This window comes from Pseudorca crassidens, chromosome 14, assembly GCF_039906515.1.
Source record: "Pseudorca crassidens isolate mPseCra1 chromosome 14, mPseCra1.hap1, whole genome shotgun sequence".
Classification (NCBI taxonomy): Eukaryota; Metazoa; Chordata; class Mammalia; order Artiodactyla; family Delphinidae; genus Pseudorca; species Pseudorca crassidens.
Genome location: NC_090309.1, coordinates 85,860,099 through 85,882,161, shown reverse-complemented (window position 1 = coordinate 85,882,161; position 22,063 = coordinate 85,860,099). Strand labels below are relative to the sequence as shown.

At 43.7% G+C, this 22,063-nt stretch overlaps 1 protein-coding gene across 2 annotated transcripts in view; it reads right to left on the bottom strand.

Annotated features, from left to right (window-relative positions):
- Window positions 1-22,063, bottom strand: part of MBOAT2 (membrane bound O-acyltransferase domain containing 2) — a 117,501-nt gene that overhangs the window by 22,076 nt on the left and 73,362 nt on the right. For both annotated transcript variants that reach the window (XM_067703743.1, XM_067703744.1), the window contains exons 4-6: window positions 14,059-14,154; window positions 4,600-4,655; window positions 3,104-3,158 (exon numbers count right to left, since the gene is read on the bottom strand). In XM_067703743.1, coding sequence (XP_067559844.1) covers window positions 3,104-3,158; window positions 4,600-4,655; window positions 14,059-14,154 — 207 coding nt within the window. The remainder of the gene's footprint in view (window positions 1-3,103; window positions 3,159-4,599; window positions 4,656-14,058; window positions 14,155-22,063) is intronic.

Below are 22,063 nucleotides of genomic sequence, written 5' to 3'. Positions count from 1 at the left end.
GTCAAGGCGCATCTCAATCTTACCGTGTCCAAATATGTATCACAATTTTCAAGGACAGATGATTCTGAACCATGAAACTTGCTGACGTACAAATGACAAGTCATGTTAGGAAAGAGGCAGATAACTATACTACGTGCTATGAAACGAGAACTAAGTATAACCGTAATACTCTATTTATGACATCAAGTGGAAGATTCGTTCTTCATTCCATAAATACTTATTTGATATTAACTGTGCGTCATCCCAGGTTAGGGCTTTTCAGTCTCAGCGTTACTGACATTTAGGGACAATATTTCTTTGTTGAAGGGGACCGTCCTGTGCACTGTAGGACGTTAGCCACATCCCCGGCCTTGACCCGGCGGAAGTCAGTAGCACCACCCCTCTCCTTCAGTGACAACCAAAAATGTCCCTGGCATTGGCAAATGTCTCCTGGGGCCCACAAGCACCCCAGGGCAAACTGCCGTTGAGGAGATGGGAATGTAATGATAAGGAAGACGAAGGTCTGTCCTCCCGGAGCTGACAAGTGGGGGCCAGGGAGAGGGACAATCCCCATAAACATATTATAAAACATCAGACAGTGATACACATGATGAAGGAAAGTAAAGCAGTGCCAAGGGCTACAGGGTGCGGGAGGGGAGGGCTGTGCAGTGACGGGTGGGCTGAGTAGGGAGGAAAGGAGGCTACGGCTCCTGTGGGGCCTGCCAGGCGGCCGTCAGACCTTTGTTAGTTTATTCTCGATGGCATGAGGAGCCACGGGAGGGTTTTCATCAGGAGAGGGTGATAATATAATCCAATACGTAGTAAAAGAATCTCTGGCTGCCGGGTGGGCAGGAGAGAAAATGGAGAGCAGCCAGAAAAGCTCGGACAGTGGACCAGGTGGAGAGCGAGGTTAGGCCGCGGTGATGTCAGTGGACCAGGTAGAGGGCGAGGCAGCTGGGAGGGAAGTAACGGTGGAAGAACAGATGGGGTTGGGGTGCGGGACAAGGGACACAGAAATCAGAAGTTCTGTTCCAAACAGGTTCCATCTGAGACACTGTTTACCCTCCACACCTGGATGCTGCAATGGCAGGTGGACATACGAGGCCGGGGCCCAGGAGAGAGGCTGGATGGGGATATAAACATAGGAGACTTCAAATGCGTGGACGGTATTAAAGCCAATGGAAGGCAAGCAATCGCCCGGAGAAGATGGAAAAGTCCAAGGATGTGCACAGCAGCACAGGAACACTTCGCAGTGAGGCAGAGGGACTCAGCAGAGGAGACCAAGAGAAGCAGCCGGTGAGGCACGAGGACGGTGAGATGCACGTGGTGGCCCGGATGGTAAGCGGCGAAGGTGTTTCACGGACTGAGCGAGCCAACGGGTCACGCGGTGCTGAGAGGTCGAGCGGCCTACAGACCGAGGCGGACCATTAAATCCGCCAAGGTGAAGGGCAACCTTGAAAGAATGGTGGCAGACAAGCATCGAGGACAGAAACCTGACTGCAGTGGGTTGGGGAGAGAAAAGGAGATGAGGAAGTAAGAATAGAGAAATCCTTCAAGGAGTCTTGCTCTAAAGGAGTGGAGAGTCATGGGTGGAAGCTGGAAGGGGCTGTGAGGTCAAGGAGTCTTTTCCCTTTAAGTTGGTGGGAATGAGCCCACAGGGGGGAAAAACGGATGAGCGACAAGGCACAAGATGGGATAACCGAAGAAGCAAAATCCTTGAGTTTTGTACTCAAGAAGCAACTGGACTCAGCGCTGACGTGAAAAGTTGGCCTTGGGCTGGACTGCGGACGGTGTATACGTGGCACTGGGAAGGAAAGGAGAGTATTCTGTTACAGACACAGGCAGGCTGGTAGGTTCGGCGGTCGCAGAATGAAGCAGAGTTGCCTTATTTTCTCCAAAAAGCAAACACCATCCCACGTGCGTGTCGGGGACGGGGTGCTGGGAGTGGGGGAGAAAGGAGGACGCTGTTCCCAGTGCTGCAGCAGGTGGAAAGTGAGTGGCTGGCGGGGAGGAGGCAGGGGAACTGTGGTTAATACTGAGCTCCGTAGTTTTAAACCTGGGGTAACAAATCCGAAACACTCCAATCAGCAAGACAACGTTTTTCCACTCTGCCTTCTTCTGCTGTTCGGGCAGGCGGAGAGTTGAATGTAACCGGGTTTGGGGTCTTGCCAGGTGGCCGTGTGGGAGGGAAAGGGGGGACCAGGGCTGAGTGGCTCCTGACGAGCGGTTCCTGGGATGGACCCAGGACTCATACAGGTCACAGAGCCCAGGTCAAACTAACCTCTTAGCAGCTAAATAAATTCAAGTGCATATTCGCTGATATATAAAGACTGGCTAGAGTGAATATCAAAATAAAATCATTTTAAAGATGGGGAAAATATAAGAAGATCTTCAAGACGTACTAGCTGGGATCAAAGGTGAGCACTGAGGGTAGGGCCTTCCTACTACACAAACCATTTCATTCTTCTGACAGCCAAGAATATACTATTAGTTCCAGATTTACCGGAAACGAGGTGCTTGTGGGAAGTTCTTCTTTAGGTAAATTGAGTATCTGACGTCTAATTATATTAGATTAAGATAGGCCCTGCCAAGAACTTAAGCTATTCCTCAGCTGAGTCCACAGAGGACGCACAGTAAACAAGGAGCAGGTTCTCCCACAGTGAATTCCTCAAGTACCAATGAGAATATCCTGCTGGTTCTTCATTATTTCCAAACATGGCGTCTCTGTGCTATATTAACACATCTAAGCCCAGCACCTGCCATCAGGTCATTGGTCTATAAATGGTAGCTGTGATTATGACTCATAATTACTACATGAAGACCAAACAACCTTCCTGTCTTCAGGGAACTCAGAGCCTCGCAGAAGAGACAGAAGACTTCGTAGCTGCCTTGTGGTGCACAGGAGGTGCTGCTGTATGATGAAATACTCAAGGTGCTGTGGGAGTCTTAGAAGGGAGGCCCAGCCCAGCCGGATTTTGTGGCGGGAGGCGTGCAGACGGAGGATCGTTTGGTTTTCATGAACTAAGAGCTTCTAGGAGGACAAGTTAGCCTTGGCCATGAGTAAGTGTGTGTCCCCAGCAGGGACAGCGTGAACCTCGGCAGGAGACGATTTAAAGGCACATACCTTACCGCTAAGCCTCTCTGTGACGGAGTCAGTTCTTCATCCTTTCGAAACATCCCTGAGAAATAAAAATAGGCAATTTATCAATTATGATTTCTCCCAAGAAAAGAATGGTATTTCTTCCCATTCACACTTGCATTACTTTCCTCCTTCGAAATTCAGGTTATAATCCCAATTTTGGCCTAACTATTTGGTATAACTAGTCCCTTTCTTATTACAACACAGGCTCAATCATGTGAAAGGACCATCATATAACCAAACACGTCCAGCTCTGGGCAAAATAAATAACACATGTCAGGGAACTAATTTGACTCTTTTCTAAAGGAAAGTATTATTACATTTAAAAGTTCCCCAATGCTAGCATATTTAATAGTACTTTTCAAAAGGAGGCATGAAAATGTTTCTATTATTGGACGATTCCAATGACTAACCTCAACGGTATGGACAGTATAAAGCAAGGAAGGATTTCCTCACTCCTACGTGACTCTAGTGAATGAAACTGAACTCAGTATACCATCTTCAACCACTTCTTTACCTTTCCTCCAAACAGGAGAATGTTACCTATGATTACACATCAACTTACTAAATCTTTTTTTTTTTTTTCGGTACGCGGGCCTCTCACTGTTGTGGCCTCTCCCGTTGCGGAGCACAGACTCCGGACGCACAGGCTCAGCGGCCATGGCTCACGGGCCCAGCCACTCCGCGGCATGTGGGATCTTCCCGGACCGGGGCACAAACCCGTGTCCCCTGCAGCGGCAGGCGGACTCTCAACAACTGCGCCACCAGGGAAGTCCTCAAATTGCTAAATCTTAAACCCAGTTTAAAGGCCAGAGGAGGTCTAAGAAGCAACAACACACTTCGAAAATTCTTGTGGGTCTTCCCGAGCAGGTGGCACAGGATGGGTGATGGATACTAGGAGGCTGCAAATCCATCCAGGCTACATATAAATGATTGTCCTATAGAGAATCCTCCTTCAATCTCTGAAGAAACCAGAGTCTAACTCTTAGGACTCAGAGTCCTGACTGCCAGCATTTGCCATGGCAAGGTGTCCATTCACTGAGGATACAGAATATGAATACGTACGTATTTGTACTAAAAGGATACGTAAGTGTGCTGTGTTCATGTGTATAAGGGAGTGGGGCAGGGGAAAACATGCAGATTTTAATACAAATGTAACACAGAGATGAAGCAGGGATTAATAAAACTTGATTTAGACCAAATGTCTATTTCCTTCGTATTTTAAAGTGCCACTGATGTGGGTCACGGGCCTGACTTACACTATTTTACTTTGTTTCTGTCACTGAACTGAATGCAAAATTAAGAATAAACAGTGAAAGGAAACAAGCACACGTTAGTAGCCTTAAGCAGAGTTCAATATTTTCCCTATCTTACCGCCATCCCTTTCTTTCCTCTAACAGAAAGTTATCATAATCTCTCAAACAAAGGATGGTTGGAATATAACCTTTTCAGTGATGAAAAATTAATTTCCAAATTCTTACCATCATGAATTTCGCAAGCCAAACTAGTGATCTTCTGGGTAATTATCATCATTGGGCTATGACAAAACAGAAAATAAATATTTTACAAGAAGAAATTTAAAATAATACTTATGATATATGAAAGAGTTTTTATGCTGCTTATGACTACAAAACCCTGAAACTTTTAAATAGAAACAAGACCCCAAGGAATTTCAAAGAGAACTCCAGGGCTGTTATGTTTGGGGAAGCGACAGAAGACAGGGGATCTGGGTTTTCTCCCTTGCTCTAAGAAAAGGCTCATCCTCTAAAGGAAACCCGTGTGAGCAGAGATGCAGCCCCGCCTCCTCACTTCCTGCCTGTAACCTGAGGCCAGAGCTGAGGACCACACAGCCACCAGATGGGACCCCATCACCCCACTCTCACTCAGTACTTTTCAATACTCTGTGCTGCCTTTTGCCTCAGGGCTGAATTTAAAGATGGAAAGTAAGTCGCCTGGGAAAAGGCGAATAGGTAGAAAATTAAAGGAGTTTGGGTAAGAAATGTGGAGCAAAGCAGAAAGAGGGAAATGGGCAAAAAGAGAAAGGACGACATCTATGTCGCTGTTCCAGGAGCCAGGCAAGGCGGGGGAGCAGCTGTTAAAACGCCCTGGAGCAGTACTGAACGCACACAAACCAGGTTACACTCCACAGAAAGAGGACTTTAAGTGTGTGTCACAAGTGAGAAACTGGCAACCGTTTTCCCGTATTTCCTAATCTCTAACTGAATGGATAACTTGCGAAGAAAACCAAAATCCACGTAAGAAAACCCACCAGGCTACATTTTCATCCTTTACGTTAGCTTACAGACATGAGTATTAAAGAACAATTAACCCTAAGTTACCTGTTTATAGTTTTGGAATCTCAATAAAACCAGGAGGAAATCATGGAAGGCCCATCGCAGCCGGGGAGCGGCACCACGAAGACCCTGAGCTTCCCCCCTACCCTCCTACCCCCACCCCTCCCCGTGCCCACTGCTCAGAGCACAGACTGCCACCTTCACCAAAACAACCAGCATCTTGAAACATGTAAAGAAAGGAGGTGATTTCTCACCGTGTCAGCCACGTCATCAAGGGTTTGTTGTAAATGGTCCGACCGCTGGCATGAGATGCACAGACCTGGGCCCCCCGAGAACTTACAGCCCACTGTCCTCACCTAACAGGCAAGATCTCACGAAAAACCTGTCAGATGACGATTGCTCTTAAACTCAAAGTACTAACGGAGAGGATTCCTCTTGAGTTCCCTTAAAGGTCAGTTCCTACACATAAATCACTCACTCTCGGGAAATTATTCCTCGGCTAACCTATCCCCCAGGCTGCTTGCTTTCAACACCCAGTTGCCATTTTTTTTTAACTTTGCAAGATATTTTACATGCCTTTGAGGATTATAAAAATACCTTGTAACTCCCATTTCCCTGGGGGAAAAGAATCATTTTTCTCACCTGCCTAATTCTCTTCATAGTTTAGTTAAAAAATGGATGAGAAAATACTCTTCGGTTCTAAATTTTAATTCTCGCATCACCTTAAAACATCATAAAAACACCTGATAAAATAATTATTAAATTTATACTATCAACTCAGTGACGTACTAAATTGTTAGGTCCATATACATCAGATGTTCCCCAAAGGCAAATACGTGCTTCTTGAGTGCGTGCCCTTACTGTGCCCACTGGCAGCCCCAAGCAACTTCTATCCTATCAGGTGTGCGGGACGCAGGCTCTCGTGCAAGTGAGCTGCGTCGGGGGACAGAGTGGTTCCAAGGAGCATGCTCCCTAACAGAGGTGGGAAGAAGGCGGGGGGCAGACCCACGTGCTCCAGACTCTCCCCAGATGCTGCTTCCTCCTGGAGCTGCTTTGCAAGGAGATCCCCGTCCCCTGCTTCAGGTCTCAGGCTAACAGTCCCTTCGTACAAGAGGCCCGTGCGCAGCTCCTCCCCAGCAGCCACCTCTGCCCAAATGCAACACACGCCCTTCACTTCATCTCAGCGTCCTGTTTATTTCCTTCAAAGAATTCTTCACATTCATGGGTGTTTCATTTATCCAGTGATGGCTGTGTTTTAAAATCTCTCTTCCCTCTTTAGAAGGTCCCTGCTATGTGGAGCTAACAGTCTTTCTCACCACGGACCCTCCAGTGCCGAGCACAGTGCCTGGCACAGGATGTGTGCTGAATAAATATTTCTAAAATACCACATCAACTGAATCTTCTGAGTGTCAAGACCCATCACTCCTTCCGGAGGTTGATTATATTCCTTCCCTCCTGTCCGCTCTCCTCTGTGCTTGAAAACAGGCACCAGACTGTTCTGTAATTATTGGGTTATTTTCCTGTCACCACAAAACCCATGGACTACTTAGCAGCAGGAACCCTGCCCTGTTCACCTCTGTACCCTCGGCACCTGCTATATACTCGGGCTCAAAGTTCTGACCGGCTTGTAAAAATGTCTCTCATCGCTTCTCTGTTTCCTTAACCGACGATTGTTACCCCTGAACATTTCCTTTGGTTTTAAAGGGGTGGCCATTCCACAGCCTCTGGTCCAACCTGCCCCAGGCAGGGGTCAGGGGGTGGCTAATGTGACAGGAACATGACAGAAGACAAAATCATTACAGAGTGACTATGAAGGAGCACTTTATGAATGAAAGCAAAAAAGGACTAGGGGGAAGCTCAGCATGGGAGGAATAGACTAACGAGAGCTCAGAAGAGTAAACCAGAGGGGAAGGCAGACCGATGAGTCCCACACAGGCAGGAGCCTGGCCGGGAGACAGAGCAGAGTGACGGAGGCAGGGGTGGCGTGCGTGCACAGAGGACGCTTCTAAGTGGAAACGCTCCCAGGGTTGACAAAGAGATGAGCTGCAGTGGTTTTCCGAGCCGTGCACTTTGTTCACAAATACCTGAATGGCGACAGTTAGAGTGACTCAGGCAATTTTCACTTACACCTTTATTGACATTTTAACTACCTGTTTGCCTCCAATATCTAATCGCTTCCCAGGTCCTTGGACGTCTGAGATAACGCGACGTGAATCAGACTCTCTCCTGCTTCCCTGGGGCGGAGGCTGCGAGGTGGAGTGGGGAGGGCAGGCAGTCGGCTTCCGGGCCTCCATGGAGTGAGGTCCGGGCCTGGATGGAGCCGCCTGCACGTCCTGCACCACGACGTCGCTAGATTCAGGTGGAACTACACACACTTTCTCCCCGGCACTCTGCCAGGAACATGGAAAAATGTGCCACCTAGCTATTCAAAACAAAGACCTCAACCGATGAAAGAGCTTCGGGTAACATAAAATAAGACGTCAAGAACTAACAAGCTCTAGACTTCTTATAATTTTTTTAAAAGGGTACAAATTAACTTTGCTTTTTAACTAAAACATTGACATGCTTTTTTTTTTTTCCTCTACAAAGAAGGAGAGTAATGGGATTTACTTCTATCACACAGTGAAACTCAAACTGTAGTTAAACATTATCAGAGAATGAATACGAAAAAAGAACAATCACTTTCTGGATTGTTCCATCATCTCTAGGAGACTGCTGAACTCTAACAATGCTGCCACAAAGCAACTACGAGCACCTGCTAGGTAAAGGTCAGTTTGTCACCAGGGTACAAGGGACCTAACAACAGAACCAAACTTACTTCTCCACTCTCAGGCATGTCTGATACACAGGTGTTCTCTCCTCCAAAACAGCAAAACCCACTGAAACCGACAAACCCCACGGACCTAACACCAAAGGAATGTGCAGTGAGAGAGGATGGAAAAGGCTTCTGAGCTATCCATCCATCCCCTTTACTCCGTCATTCTGAAAACAAGTATCTCATGAGCACCTACAAGGCACCAGGTGCTGGAGACACAGCCGTGAATGAGACAGGTTCTCGTTCTTGTACTGGGGAGGGACGGATAACAGATGAACTTACAGGTCAATATATCGTATGCCAGCTGTTGTTCTGCTCATCGGGGTGGGGGAGAGGGAGTGCCAGGATGCAGGTGAGGACTGGCCTCACCCGGGGGTGATGTTTCACAGAGAACTTGAGTCAGGGAGCAAGCCCTGGTGAGGCAAGTTCACCAGCCCCCAGGTGGGTGTGACTGGCCTGCTGGAAGGCTGGTAAGGACACTGATGTGACTGGAGGAGGCAAGTAAGGACAGGAACAGATGGTGAAGACAGACAGGGGGCAGGGATCAGATCTAGGAGGCTTCTGCAGGGCGCTGTGAGGACACAGGCTGTGACCCAAGACACACTGGGAACTGTGGAGGGTGACAGGAGAGAACTAACTTGGTTCTAAATGGGTATATTCCAGCTCTGGGTGGAAAGGACTTTGGGGTGCTGGGATGGGTCTAAGAGACAGGCGAGAACGGCAGCCCAGACCAGGGTGACGGCACAGGCCTTGTGAAATGGATTCCAGCCACCTTCTGACGGTAAAGACAGTGAGATTTGATGAAGATTTGACGATGGACCAGATACAGGGTTTGAGACCTGAAGCCACCAAGGTTTTTGACCACAGCAAGAAACAGAAGGATAGGGCTGGCTGAGAAGGAGTGCAGGAGGAACAGGAAGGGAAATTGGGAATTCTGTGTTAGGCGAGCTCAGTGTGAGATGCTCATTGGACAACCGGGCGGAGACGTGGGGAACAGACAGGTGGATCCATGAGTCAGAAAACAGCTCCCGTCCCGACTCCAGTACTTATCAATTGTGGAGACAGGGGAGCTATTTAACTGCCCCACCCTCAAAATTATTATCCATAAAATGGGGATAATAAAGCCACCGTGTGGATTAGATTAAACGGCAATAGGACAAATACCATGAACAGTATCTGAGGCACAGCAGATGTTTGATAAAATCTTCGTTCAATAAATATTGGAACTGCTACTCAGCAGAGGGCACTGGAGGGCTGCAATACTAACTGTAAAGTGCTGTCTCCGAAGGAGCTTTCTCACTAAATTAGGAGCTAAACCGGTACATGAAGAGCTGCATATAAAAGTGTTAAGTGCTAAATGAGATATTTGAAGAAATGTGCAGAGAAATGAGAGAGAACTTCAAACTAAGCAAACTGAGGGGGAAACACCTCGAACAGGAGTCATTTCATCTGGGCCTTTAAGAGCAGGGAGGTCCGGATATGCAGGTAGGGTTGGGAAGGGTGCTCCTGGCGGAAAGAACCTGACGGGCAGTAAAGTGTGAGGACATGAAAGTGACTGCAGCATCAGACGAGACAGGCTGAGAGGTGAGGCTGGGCACACACAGTGGGGGCTTTGAAGGCCAGGGATCCACTCTTTAGAGTCTTAAGAGAACACTGCAGATTTCTGGTAAATACCGTGATACCACACTGCTTTGTGAACAAACATAAAATCAATCGGGGGAAAGGCTCAGGTAGGGCGGGGAACAGACATACGAAACCATATAACAGACCCGTGCCTGTTTACTCCTGGTACCTTGAACTACATCAGTGGCAGCTGGGCGGAATGCTTTCCCTAACCAAATGTAGGTCAAGGTGTCGGGAGACGCTCCCACAGGATGAAACAGGATAAATGGAACATGCGGTTTATGGGCTGAATAATTTACATCAACCCTATTTACAACACAGGTACGGGGCACAGCAGAGCGGAGGACGGTGAAGAGCAGCAGGAATCTTCCAGGACTCAGCTCAGTGAGTACAGAGGGACGGCACGGAGCTTTTAGACCAAGTGGTCTCTCCCTTCTTCTGCTTGACACGACTGTCACCTGCAAAAGTACTTAGCACCCAGCGAAACGTATAGCACATGCTCAATAAATCTTAGCTGAATGAACACACGTGGGCAGCTGGTAATAAGACACTTCCTGAGCATCTGATACTATCCGGTTAGCTCTAAAATATATTCTTGATTTCAATGGAAAATATGTCACGCATATCTTTTTTTTGGTGGATGCTTAACCAGACCTTCAGCTCCACAAAATCGACATATTCCAATCAGAACTCATTCTCTTCCTGCCCCCAGAATCTCTTTTTCTGCTTCCATCTACAAGGATGCAAGTATTTACATTTCTTTTTCTGTCTCAATACCATTTACTGAATATCGAGAGGGGTTTTCCTCACTGACCTATAATCCCAGCATTTTCATTCTGTACACTTATTTCCCAGATCCACGGGTCTGTTTCTCTATGCTGGCTTCTTGGATTTGGCTATTCCTATGTCAGTCCTACAATATTGAAATGATAGCTGCTTTACAAGCAGAGTATGTTTTTATATTGAATTTGCTACTCTCAAACACTTCTAGAGAAACTTTTCAATGTGTCTGATTTCCCTCAAAACCTCAACTTAAATTGCATAACATTTACAGATTAACTAGAGAAAAAGGACCGTCTTTACAATACTGACTGTTACTCTGAATAAACGAGATGTTTCTCCAGTCAGTCTTCTTTTATATCCTATAGTAAAGTTTCATAGTTTTCTATACAGAGGTCCCGGCATTTCTTTTTACATGTATTCTTAAATATTTCATAGTTTTTACTGCTTTTGAAACTAGGATCCTTTTTCCATTATATTTTCTAACCGGTTATTGCTGATATAAAGGAAAGCTATTTCATTGTTTTATACTTCTCTTTTATCTATTTTCTGAGGCCAACGTGAAAGCTAACAACCTAGCTTTTCAACCTTTCTGCAAAAAGAAGCTTCTATTAAGAGGTGAGTCCCTTTTATCTAATCAACATTTTAAATGTATATTCAACCTATTTCTCGTTCTCTCATTGCACACACATACACACGTGCGCACACACACACACAAAATCAGTGTTCCACACCTCTGCAAGGAACACTGTCCTGTACAAAACAGTTCCCCTGCTAGTCCTCAGCAAGAGCTTGGCTTCCCTTTTCCAACTTCAGGGCAACGGGACAGCTTAGCACAAAGAATGGTTCCCTTTATTCAGTTCTACCTTCTTCAGACAGCCAGCATTTTGGATGGCTACCATATCTATCCTAATTAGGGTCAAGTCAGGATCTTTTCTGCTCATGTGTTGTAACACACTCAAGGCTTCTAAATGCTTCTTTTCTCTTCTGTGCCCATTAAAATAAAAGAGAGTCCTTTAACTTAGTTCAGCCTCGATGCTCTCCTTGAGCTGATGTGTCTGTCTAATCTTTATCAGTTCACTGATAATGGTCAGATATTTTCTCCTAATGGATAAAAATTAAACTAGGAGTTTTATATCACGTTGTCCACCTTTAAAATTCTATGTTATTTCTCTTTGACATACTTCAATATTTTAAATTATACTTAAACATTTAAATGAACATTTTAATTTCATTAAAATACTTAAAGCCATGTCACGCGCATTTTGTTCTTAACGTAAACTATCCTCTAAATTGTGGGGTCATGGAACTAGCCTTTTCCAACAGAATGGGAGAAAGCATGGCATGTTCTCTCTTTGCTCAACTCACTGCTGGACACGCCCCCTCCATCTACGTAATCAAGAGGATTCCAGAGACCCTGAAGGAGGCAGGGCCACAAGAAAGCAGGAGCCTGGTTCCCTGAATGACTGTGCAGAGCAGAGGCCCCCTCCTCACTGGACTGGACTGTGAATGGGAAATAAACCTTCATTATGTAAAGCCACCGAAATGATGTCGCTGTTCTGACAGTGTTAGCCTACCCCTAGCTAGAGAGTGACATGAGTTTAGAACAGCAGATAAAGTAAATAAAAAAGGTAATGACTAAGATTGAAACGAAGGAGGGGTTACAAGGATCCAGCAAATACCGGGCCTCACGAATTTGTACTTGTACCAATCCATACGAATAAACTCAAGTCAGCTACGTTAAACTACTTATTAAATCTGGCGGTTTAAAAATATAAGCAGCTAGTTCCTACTTTCGTTATACTAGGATGACAACACGTGACCTGGGTTACCTCTTCAGGTTCACCAAGATTTTCATGGTGGCCCAATACCTTTATTGACTCTGCTCAGTAGCTCTTTTCTTCAAGAATTCCTATTGTTTATAAGCTAGATGGCCAGCACCTATTCACTTCTTCTGAATGCCAGGTGTATTTCTCAATTCTATTCAATATGTTGCTAATTTGACTAACTAGTGTTTCAGTGTATTTAATCAATTTTGTTTTGTCTTGGTTGTGTTTGCTCTTTTGGATGCAGTCTCCTTTCATCCAAGCCTGTTTTAAAAATCGGTTTAATAAAAGTAAAATCCACTTTGATCTCATTAAGGAGAAAAAGATATTTCACCTTCTGAAATTCTCTTGTTTTATAACAGTGATTTTTCTCTAAGCTCATACAACTTTGGGCCTTTTCTATTGCTGAACAGTTTTTTTCATAGATGTCATGATTTGTTTTATTTTTTCCACTTACTTATCCTTAAGTTGGATTTACTGGTCATATTTTTTTTTTTTTTTTTTTTGCGGTACGCGGGCCTCTCACTGTTGTGGCCTCTCCCGTTGCGGAGCACAGGCTCCGGACGCGCAGGCTCAGCAACCATGGCTCACGGGCCCAACCGCTCCATGGCATGTGGGATCTTCCCGGACCAGGGCACGAACCCGTGTCCCGTGCATCGGCAGGCGGACTCCCAACCACTTCGCCACCAGGGAAGCCCTACTGGTCATTTTTTATCCTGTCCAGATGACTCAAGACCGACTTAAAAGCAGGTCTTCTGTATCTTGTTCAACAGAGAAATCTGTCAGGTTTGACATAAAGACTATAGAGTTCTATCTTCAACTTCCCCACCTGGTACCTAGGTGTTAGCAGGTGTCCCTTTATAAAGATGGTAAGCAAGTTCATTTGTAAGGACTTGGACTGCATTTATCTCATAATAGACACTCCATCAGTTTTGTTACAGGGAAAAGACCTCTCCAGTACCAAGGAGGGACTCAATCTCCTTTGAAGGAATAAAAGCCAGAAGTTATTTCTACCACTCAGTAGAATACTGAATATAAGAATGTAAAACATTCCATAGGAGTGCAATGCATAGAAGTAAAATACATGCTCAAGTGCCCTCTCTTGGAAATGCAGAATGACAAAGCTAGCCCGAGGACCTCTGGCCCAAAGAAAGTCCCACAGTGTGCTAAGAAGCAAGAACAAGCAATCAGATGTGAAACGACTGTATAAAAGGGACTCCAGAGAAAGGAAGAAGGAAGGAAAGGACGGAGGGAAGGGGGGGCGTGAAGGAGGGAAGGTAGCAAGGATGCAGGCTCAAAGGGGCTGATTTTCATTAGTTATAAGTGATTGCAGAAATTTCTAACAGAATTAGAAAATGCTTTCAATATCAGAATGCTGTACAACAAATTTAATTGCCGTATATTTAGCAATTTTGTATAAGTCAATTTTTAAAACCAGGTTATTTTTGTGACTTATGTAGCACTATAAAAGACCACTTTACAAGAAGAAAAATGCTAAATTCATAAAAGAATTTTCAACTAACAGAGTTTTTCATTTGAACTACTAAATGCAACTATATTTTGTCCTTTAACCAACATGTTAGAATAGATAAACAGGCTTACCCTGAAAAATCCGCAGAATATTGTCCATAATCAAAGATATAGACTCTAGTAATTTGGCATACTGTGAGGTAACCCAAAGCAAACACAAAACAATATCTGGAAAACAAAAATAAGCTAGATTAGTGAAATAAAAAGATTCATTTTGTTAAAGAATACATTTTTAACTAATTTATTAACTATATGATACAGTTCAAAAAATTAAACATTACTAGATCTACTCCACAAATAGCTTTCTTCAACAAGTTTTAAAAATCTTTACTAGTGTCTGCTTCAGTTTACTTGAACTTTGTACCATCTTCAATGGTAAGTGCATTTAGTTCCTACCTTCATACACTTTTTCCTTCTGAAAAAACTCTGTACACCAAATTATGTATCTGAAAGTCGTGCTCACAGCATGAAACTGAATATGTTGAGTATTGATATCTGTTCTATTTATTCCTCCTTCTTCTAGAAAACAGAATCTAGTATGAAAATATTTGGCTGAAATATACATTAAACAAGTTCTTAATAGGATTTTTAAAACTTGTCCTCAAGTGTCTAAAATCATAAACAGTGTGGGTCAGGTGGTATTTACTCACATTTTAAAACATGAACGTTTAGTAATTTTCAATCTTAAGATGTATGGGAGAGAGTTACAATAATTAAACACACAGTATGGGAAAAAGAATTTACATTTCAATAGAACAGAAATCCACAGGCTCTAGGATATATAACATTGCATAAAATGAAGGCTGCAATGCAAATTAGCAGGAATGGATTGATTATCACCTAATTAGTTAACCATGTGGCTGGGGGAAGGGAGTTGTATCTTCATCTAAACAATTCTAGATGGATTAAAGAATTATGAATACAACATAAAACCAAATCACAAAGGGGCTGTGGATAAATATTCAAACATTCTCAAATTGGCGAAGGACTTTCTAAACATATATAATGAAGAAATCAACGGAAAAAGACCGACGTATTTGGCTAAGTTGAAACCTTAAACTTCTCAGGTTGACAATTCAGGAGCTTTTATGAAAAGGTCCTTTCAAACTTTATACCAGGAGGTAATTCCGATCTACTTGGATTATTCCTGAGCAAAGAAAAAGGGGGGAAAGCTTCCTAATTCAAATGATTTACAGAGTTACTATATTCCTGATAGCTATATCTGATAAAATGGCACATGTGCATACCCACACACAAAACGCTGAGAAATCAAACCTAACATAACTTCTGAATATCATGTGGCAGATTGCATTTTCCAAAGAGGGCCCCATTTCACATGCTCTTCTACAACCTGCCCCTCTGTCCCCTCATCAGGAGGCGGAGTCTCTTTCTCTACCCGCTTTGAATCTCCATTGGCCCTCTAACTGCACTGACCAGTAGACTATGGTAGAAGGAACACTTTGCTAGCTCAGGTGCAGCCCATAATTAGCCTGGCAGTTTCTCCTTCCTGTCTTTTGGAAGTTGTTCGTCAGGAGAAAAGCATGACTGTCCCAAGACCAACACATGTACAGGCTCTGGAGGAGGGAGTGTCAGAGAGTGAGGTGCCAGAGAGCACTCAGTCTTTAGACATGTTACGTGAAGAAGCTGACGTCAGGTGAAAACGAGGGCTCGATTCGGCCGAGCCTTTCCCGAATTCCTGACCCACAGAACAGTTAAGCACTTTATTTTAAGCCACTGCATTTTGATGTAGTGACGTAATCAGAACAGAAATTGGTAAGTGAAAACAGGGTGCTACCATAGGAAAAACCTAACACACACTGGCTGTAGGACAGGGAGCAGGTGGCAGCAGGAAAGGTCTCGAGGAGATTGCTACCGAAGACCTAAAGAGCAGGAGGGAAATTCTAACTGGAAGCAGAGAAAAGGCACCCCAGGCACCCCAGGTTATACAGTGACTGGGGAACACTGCTGCCTGCTGTAACGTGGAAGATAAGAAAAATACCCAATAAAAGTGCTGAAAGGTTTCTCTTAGATGCATACAACAAGGTACGGGTAGAGAGAGATGAACTAAAAAAGAAAATGTGCAGGGTTTGAGCAGAATTTAGGAAAAATAGAAAGGGCTCAGGATGGTCTTTCTTGTCAGCAAAATATTCTTAAAGTAATCAGAGTAAAGACGAAGTCAAGGGTCTCTTGATGACACCTCAGAAAGATTTAAGGACACAACTTTATAGAACCTCTTAGATTTAAAAAAAAGAGTTTTTAAGAATCTTAAGGGTATATACCTCTTAGACTCTACGAGGCAAGAACATTTTTAGGAACCTTAAGGATGTTGTCCCACAGCACTTTCAGACCAAATTAAAAAGGAGACTATCAAAAAGAGATCTGCGGGTGCAGCTTTTGTCTAATGCAGGGGGTTATAATTAGATACACAGGAAGCCCACATCATTTTTAAGGGAGTTACATGAGATTGGACTGAAAGGGAGAGAGAGCTCAAAATGAAAACAGATCTTTGGGTGCCCAACTATCTACTGTTGGGTAGTAGGCTAAGAAAACTATTCAACTGCAAAATCCGGCTATTTCTTATGAAAAAGGAAGGAGAGCTCAGGGTGTGGAGTCAAGAGTCTAGAGGGTGAATCCAAGAGCCACAGAGAACCACTTGCAGGGACTAGGTCTGGGTCCTAATCAAGGAAGTGATAACAGGTGTCTGTCTCGAGTTCACAATTGTTACCAACCGGGGATTGCTAAGTGACCTGCCTTCCCCTCCTATTTGAACAAAAAAGGTCTACTACAGCTATCCTATCACTGCTCACCACCGTATACTGGGTCCACCAGGGGCCCCTTTAGTTTACTGGTCCTCACATGGAGAAGAACCACAGCCAAGAAGCCTCATCCATACTAGACCTGACTGAGATGACGAGACAGAGATCTCGAGCTCGATGCCATAACGAGAGGAGACTCTGGGGGATCCTGGGAGCCAAGTAAGTGCATTTTTCATGTGGGATGACTGTGAACTTTGGGAGCCAGAGGACAGAAGGGCTCCTAAGGTTGCTGCCCCCAGTAACAACCCTCCCTGTTGCACCTCAAGAGCTGGAATATAATTCTCCTCACCTCGAATCTGGTCGAAATAACTTGGTTTACCAACAGAATACAATGGAAATGACTTCCTGCAACGTCAAGGCTAGGTCATAGGAAGTCTTGCTGCTTCCTCCTAGGTTTCTTGGAATGCTTGTCCTTGGCACACTGTCTCTGAGCCCAGCCATTAGCTGTGAGCAGCTCAAGCCCACATGGAGAGGTAACGTGCAGGTGCTCCAGTCAATCATCCCAGCTGATCTCCCAGCCAGCAGCCAACATCAACTGCCAGCCTTAGCAGGAAACCTTCTTGATGTCAAGCAGTCATGCTTTCAAATAACTGCAGCTCCAGCCAATATTTAATAACAACCACATGGGACCCTAGGCAAAAATTGTTCAGCTGGGTCTACTCAAAACAGAAAACCATGAAAAATAATGATAGATCACTGCTAAGACACTAAACTTGGGGTGATTTGTCCTGCTGCACTAGATAACTGAAATAATTCCTTAAAAAGAGTTTAGCTCAGGCTTCCCTGGTGGCGCAGTGGTTGAGAGTCCGCCTGCCAATGCAGGGGACGCGGGTTCGTGCCCCAGTCCGGGAAGATCCCACATGCCGTGGAGCGGCTGGGCCCGTGAACCATGGCTGCTGACCCTGCGCATCCGGAGCCTGTGCTCCGCAACGGGAGAGGCCACAACAGTGAGAGGCCCGCGTACCGCAAAAAAAAAAAAAAAAAAAAAAAAAAAAGAGTTTAGCACACTAAAACTAATTGTAATTTAAAATAAGATACCTCGACCAGGCAGGGCTTATTGGATAAATGCAAGAATGATTCAGTAAAGGAAGACTAGTAATATGTATCATCATAGTGGTGAGTCAAAGGGGAAAAATAGTTATAACAGATACATAGAAAGGCATTTAATAAAATTCTATTATGTTTCCACAAAACAAATAGAACTCAGTAAACTAAGGGAAGAGGATGCTTTCTTAACATTAAAAAGATCTCTCAAAATATTCAGTACTTTGTTGGCCCTGAAACACTAGTAATTCAGGGGGGAAAGCATATGAAAGTTTGTGAAGTGGGAAAGAAGAGGTATATGTGTTAGTGTAAAATAACTTACTTTTAGACTTATTTTGAAAATTCAAATAACGTTAGAGTCCACGCCCCTCAAATCTCTAAATTTAGCATCATAATCCCAAGCAAAATCCCAACAATACTTTTTTTTTTTTTTTGGCGGTACGCGGGCCTCTCACTGTTGTGGCCTCTCCCGTTGCGGAGCACAGGCTCCGGACGCGCTGGCTAAGTGGCCATGGCTCACGGGCCCAGCCGCTCCGCGGCATGTGTGATCTTCCCGGACTGGGGCACGAACCCGTGTCCCCTGCATCGGCAGGTGGACTCTCAACCACTGCGCCACCAGGGAAGCCCCCAACAATACTTTAAGTGGAACCTGATTAGTTGACTTGCAAGGTCTTCTGGAAAACTAAACAAACATATGACGAGGAGGACTTGCCCTCTCCTACCAGATAAAAGAATACGTCACGGTGATTCATAATGCAGTATTGATGCAGAAACAGGCCAAAAGATTAACCTTACAGAGAAGAAGGTTCAAAAAAAAGACTCACTGTACAACTGAAAGTTTTGGTAATTATAAAGCTGGCATATGAAATCAGTGGGGAAAAGATGAATGAGGCAAATGAAGTGTAAAATGTTAGCTCTCCTTTCAGAAATAAAAATAGTTTTCGAGTTCACACACATACAAACATCCAGTCAGACTGTGAAAAAAAATAAGACAGTAAAAAGTCTAGAATAAAACACAAAAGAATATCCTCAAATTTCTGGAACTGGGGAAACCTCCATAAGCATGACAAAAACCATAAATGCCACAAAGACAAAATGTGACAATATTTATTATATAGAGATTATTGGAAATTTCTGTATGAGAAATGACAGAAAATTAAATGAGTAACAGAAATTATCTACTACATGTAGGTTAATATCCCTAATGACGAAATTCTACAAGTCAACAAAGAAAGAAATTAAGAATTCAAGTGAAAAAATGGATGAGAATGTGAATGATCAAATTATAGAACGGCCAGTCCATTTAGAAAAATAAATTAGATTCATGATAAAGAATGACCAGAAAATAATAATAATAATCCAGAAATGCATATTAGAATTATGATACTTATCCAATATAAAAAGTTTAAAAGTAGATAATACTTTAAGACTGGCAAAAGTTTAAAAGTAGGGACTTCCCTGGCAGTCCAGTGGTTAAGCCTCCGTGCTTCCACTGCAGGGAGCACGGGTTTGATCCCTGGCTGGGGAACTAAGATCCCACATGCCATGCACAGAGCAGCCAAAAAAGAAAAGACTAGTAAGACTGGCAAAAGTTTAAAAGTAGATAATATCCAGTTTGGGAGGGAATACAGGCATTCGCAGACATAGCTGGTAGGGATGAAATTTTAAACATCTTTTTTCGGTAGGCGATTTTGCAGCATACCTCAGAATTTGCACATACTCTCTGAACCGCCAATTTCACTGCAAGAAGTCTGTCCCAGAAAATAAAAACACTTATATACATGCACAAGGATACATACGAAGATATTCACTAAAGCACTGTATTTAATGATAAAAATGGGAAACCAGCTAAATGTCTCCAATGATATTAGCTATAATAAATGTAAATAATCAAATAAATAGAAAGCCACACTACAGCATTCAGTAACAGTGAATAAAGAGATACCTATATGTAGACACAATGGAAGTCAGAGTCGGAAAAAGTAAGCTAAAGAACAGTGTGCTTAAAATGCAATCCCATTTTAGATTCTCTAGATATGTACACATATGTATGTATATATATAAACATATACGGATATATCATGGAAAAAGTTCTAGAACAGAACTGTAGCAGACACTCTAGGCTGACTCACTCCATGTGCATTTCCATCTCTGTTCACCCTTGCTTTCCTTGCCTATAGAGGCCAAAGGCTAAATATTCCATTTCCCAGCCTCTCTTGCCATTAGAGGTGGCAAGAGACACAGCTCTGCCTATGAGGTGTACGCAGGCGTCTGCTGAGGCTCCTGGGAAGGCACGCGTCTGTGTGGCCCATGGTGGTGGCCGTCTGCAGGAGTGTTCCAGATCCAGCTCATACCAGCTTATGAAAGCTGTTAATTTTTCAAGAGTTTTTGTAAAGTGGTTGTTAAACTCAGCCATGACTAAAAACTAAATGATATAAACGTAAGATGAAGGAAATTATCTTTCAAAGGTATTAAATGTTCAAACTCATCACTCCTCCATCACTTCTTGACTTTCGCTATTTTCTCTGCTCTTGAGGTGACTTACATCTCCTGTGTCTGTGCCGTAGAAATAGTATGTAATTGTGAGCTACTGAGCGTTTCTTCCCAATTCCACATTCAGGGGCATCAAGTGAGTAGCTTTAAATCCACCGTGGTGGAAGTATTTACACCTTGAAAACTGGCAAACACTATAGAATGTTTAAAGCCGGGATCATCCAACTGAAGCCCGTAGGACAAATCTCGCCCCCTCCTTGCTGTTACATAAATGAAATTTATCTGACCACACCTATGCCCGTTTACATACATATTGTCTATGCCTGCTTTTGCCTTAGAAGAGCTAAGCTGAATAGTCGCACCAGCAACTGCAAGGCCCTCAAAGCCTAAAATATTTACTATCTGGCCCTTTATGGAAGAAGCTGGCTGAGCCGAATTAGAAGTAATGAAGAGAATGCCAATAATGCACGTTAAACTTGTAAAAGTATGTCATGACCTGTAGCCACTACATTGTGAATAGCCAAAAAAAAGGAGGAAATCTTATTCTTCCAGTATTTAAAAACTGTTATTCAATTCAGCAAAGAAGTTGCTCTTACTCACATTACGGACAAGGAGAGTGAAGTGCTCACATATATCTTTATTGCTTCACTTTCAATTTACTCATTAATGTAAACAAAAATATCAACCGACATTCATAACGGAACAACACTTGTTTGCCCGTGATGTGAGGAACTTCTTTACTGAACTGGAGAAAAATCTGTAGTCTAATTCTGTCAAATCATGGTTGAATTGCAACCACAGGTTAGTTATGAGTTTGTCAAAAGTCAATGAAAGCATTCTGTGAGAATCAAAGAACAAGAGGGGATACACGCAGCTGGTGCGGTGTGAATTCCTTCTGCCCAGAATACGGATCTGACTGCTGCTGCAGCAAGCATCTTGCATCCATGAAGCAGCGACCTAACAGGCGAAGGACAGCACCGCAGAACAGGAAACCTGCTCCTTTAATAAACACTGCTGAGCAGCTACACTGGCTCTGAATAACCTAAGTCCAGAAAAAAATCTCAGGTGGTGGTTTTTTTCTGCAGCTGAAATGTATTCCTAACTGATACCAAAGCACACCAAACTTTTGTTGTTATCTTTTCTTCTGAGATAGGCTGCAGGAAAGGGTGATGGGGAAAGCCCCTGATTTTTCAAGTGCACACAACAGCAGAGGAAAGCAGACATATAGGCCAATACATACGGGCACGATATTCTTATAAGTGCTATGGTCACTGCATGGGTTTCACTGAATGTCTTCCAACAGAAAAATATGCATGCAAATAAAATCCAGACAGACATGATCTAGATTTAAATAATGGCCCCATCACTTTTTACTCTTCCTATCTGTGTGATCTTAAGAAAGTTTCTTTACTTCTGAACCGTAGTTCTCTCCCTTATAAAAGGCAGACACACAGGGAGGGAGCCTGACTATGCTAACTGAATCACTGTGGTCTCGCCCTCCTTGCAACGGACCAGTTTACATGTGGGCATAAAACTTAAGTACGGTCAATGAAACATGACACAGAGCTTTTGGAAAGGCTTTCTCCTTGAAGTAGGACACTTGCTACTGTCATGTTGATAAGCCCAGCTTATAAAAGGAGCGAACCTACAGACAATATGCTGACATGGCGAAGCAGAAAAGCTATATAGAACAAAAAATAGAACTTTTTGATGCCCTCATTAAA